Below are 3200 nucleotides of genomic sequence, written 5' to 3'. Positions count from 1 at the left end.
CCGTAAGGAAGTTGTATAACTAGAGTAAAGTAGTAGTAAAGTTGAGTTGGGAAATGTTTATAAAATGAAATACTCATAACTATTTATGTAGTATCGGTATCATAGCAGCGCCAGTTTTATTTTACTTTACTGCAAACATATAATCCTACTACAAAAGTATGTATATACAACTCCAGCTTCCTTGAGAGTATCAATAATAATTTTTAATAATTTTAAATTCGATCACAAAGTAATGGCGTCTAAGCCGGGTGTTGGTTACTGCACAGTTGAACGAAGACACCGATAGACCGTTTGTTGAAAAATAATCCAGAGAAATATACAGAGACAATATTCACGCCGCCACACTCAACAAGAACGAAGTAAAAAGAGCAACTCGGATGTTAGTTAGATTTACCACAGGTTAAGCCTTTTCCAGAAAATATGGTCCCACCGAAGATCTGGCTAGAAATACTGAACCATGAAGCAACTGATCGGGCCTTAACAGTGTGTCATCATACCTAGTAAGTCCACCATTAATCAGATTTTTACAATGCTTCAAAGGTTGGAAAAAATACTAGTAAAGAAATCGGCCAACAACACCCTTTTCCTGTTTCCAAACGGATTTTACAGTACCTTTAAACATATGATCTATCGCCCTTTGTATGTGGGCGATGGGTACCGCAGAATGTGGATTGGTGTATTTTCCGAGATTTCTATTGACATGGACAGAGTCAAATGCATAAAAATACAACGATTTCGGTACTTATTAAGGATGACGATGAAGAATGAAATCGAGGGTGCCCATTTACACAAAAGAGCGAACTGTAACGACCCTATGAAATGATTGGTTTATTTCGCGGTTTTCGAAACACAGACAGCCATGTAGCTTCTTATGTTGGAAACTAGTAGTGCTGCACACTATTGAGCTTTGGAGCCCTGCAAAGTCGATCAGTCTCCGTCGGTTATCGAACTTATTCGGCGAGGAGGCTGAACTTTACGACTGTGGGGCCAAAGATCCCTTCCTTTTCTGCCCTGGAATTTAAGATTCCAAGCGTTACTTTGATATAGTGGCGAAGGCAGCGCCCCTAAAGTCTTTGGTTGTATCGTCTTATGACGGGGCGAAGCTTTGCTTCTCTTTGCGATTCTGAGAAACCTGTTTTCAAAGCGGAGTAATATCGAAATCTTTTTGTATGAACATATCTGTGGAATGGGCAACTTTTAATCTGGATCTATGGAAAGAAAATTCAATGGAATAACTAGGCTCTCTCTGTGCCTATCCATTTTGATCCGATACGTGGACTCAACTGGAACTAGTCCCTAGGCAATCGTACAAGTTATGTATGCTTTCAAACCTCACCATGTCCCCATGGCAGGCTTTATATCAAAAATTACGCTAAAGAATTTAGCTCCAGTAGAGAATCTTAATCTCCTGCATTTTGAGACAGCTTGTTGTGAAAAACACCAGGTCTCTAAAGTCAACATTAGTAAACCAGCTGAACGTTTCTTATTCTGGTAAAAAAAAATTATCGAACATTATTTTGTATGGAATGAGCGGCACCTTCAACAGAAAAATTTCCCAAAAATCAATGGTAATTCCTAGTTACCTCAAACTTGCACTTTGTTATACTAAAATTGAATGGGCTAAAAAGTGCGTACCCAACTTCTCTCTAGAGAGTATAAATAAAAAGTGCAATATCTGAATGAAAATTTGTAGATTTTTCTTTAATTTTGCACAAGGTTTATAACTTTAATTTTTGAGGTTTTTGTTGTACCATTAACCATATTTTTATAAAAGATTAGCGAAAACTAAAATATTTAAAAAATAGTTGCCCGTATTGCAAAAAATTCGACGAACTTAAATTTTGTTGGCTGACTGTATATCTGTGGGGAATAATAGGTAGGAATACAACAAAATTTAGCATGAGATGAGTACATTATCATCTTTATAAAATAATTTTGAATCAACTGAAAACAAAACTATGTACATCCATAACCCAAATCGCCATATTTCAATTTTATTTACTTAGCATGCTTAAAATGTGCAACGAAATTCAATTCAAATTTGATGTGTATGAAACAAAACCAAATTCGTGGTGCTAAAGTTCATTTAAAATAAATGATTACTTAATATAAATACTTGAAATCAAATTAAAAATTATACTTCATTTTGCTTATCAAACGAATTAGATGAAGTTGCTGTTGTTGTTGTTGTTGATCTCGGTGTAGTTGTTGTCGTCGTTGGATCTTCCCAGCCTTTGACGACCAAAGCATCGCCAAAGATGGGTTTAAAGAACAAAACAAAACGCGAGTAACGGCGCGCGGAGTTCTGAAATGAAGAAATAAAGAATGTAAATTGATTAGAAAAAAGTAAGCTTGAAATTTGGTACTGGAAGTTATTTATCAAAGTTTAAGTTTAACAGTTAACCAACTCAGCTTTTTAAAGCTTTCATAATGCGAGTACAAACATACATATGTAAGACTAAAGCGAAGTCCAACTTTATTTAAAAGCTTTACTTACAATACAAGCAAGTTATAGCTTCAATTTAACGAAAACAAGAAAAAAGCTTTCGTATGTATGTTGTATATGTATGTATGTATTTGACTACTTGCATGCAAACATATGTACCAGGGATGTTTCGAATGTCATATTTTTCACATTCACGAATGCGAATGCGAATTTTCGGAATGCGAATGTTAGGAATAACATTAAAAATGCTATAATGAATATCAGATTCTACATCCGAGCATTCGCTTTCGCTGGATGTATCTAAAATACTTGGTGAAGGTCCATCAATGTTGCATGATTACTACTTAACCGTTTAGCGCCTGAAGCTAAGCCATTTCAACAATATTGGAATAAACTCTCTGCCCATGTACACATTCGCATTAGCAAAACAATCCTATCATCTGATGAGAATGCGAATGTGTAAACTGATGCGAATCATTCGCATAACGAATGCGAATGCGAATGCAAATATTCGCAACATCCCTGATTTGTACATACATTGGTACGCTTTTGGCTAACTTACCATAATAAGTCGCGAAAAAGACTTGGAAATATTCGTCAAAGTTGCAAACGATTTGTTAAAAAGCTCATCGGGGAAATCCAAAGACACTTGCTTTCTATCGAACTCGGGCACATCGTCATATTTGTTATTGCTGCTGCCAGTGGCGCGTGCTGGTCGTATGAGACGGCTGTTTGGTAGATGTGAGAATTGATA

The 3200-nt window shown here is 36.1% G+C and overlaps 1 protein-coding gene across 1 annotated transcript; it reads right to left on the bottom strand.

Moving 5' to 3' along the window:
- Positions 1–1767: 1767 nt before the first annotated feature.
- LOC108354550 (DNA-dependent protein kinase catalytic subunit-like) lies at positions 1768–3194 on the bottom strand (the record flags this gene model as incomplete). The annotated part of the gene is made up of 2 exons (XM_017605728.1): positions 1768–2305; positions 3009–3194. Coding segments are annotated over 2 exons (357 nt in total), but the record flags the coding sequence as incomplete, so codon positions are not given.
- Positions 3195–3200: the final 6 nt, after the last annotated feature.

The sequence above is a fragment of the Rhagoletis zephyria genome, unplaced genomic scaffold (genome assembly GCF_001687245.7).
Source record: "Rhagoletis zephyria isolate East Lansing unplaced genomic scaffold, Rhagoletis_zephyria_1.1 Rzeph_scaffold_37050, whole genome shotgun sequence".
NCBI lineage: Eukaryota > Metazoa > Arthropoda > Insecta > Diptera > Tephritidae > Rhagoletis > Rhagoletis zephyria.
The sequence above is the reverse complement of the archived record's forward strand: the minus strand, read 5'-3'. Positions and strand labels throughout refer to the sequence as shown.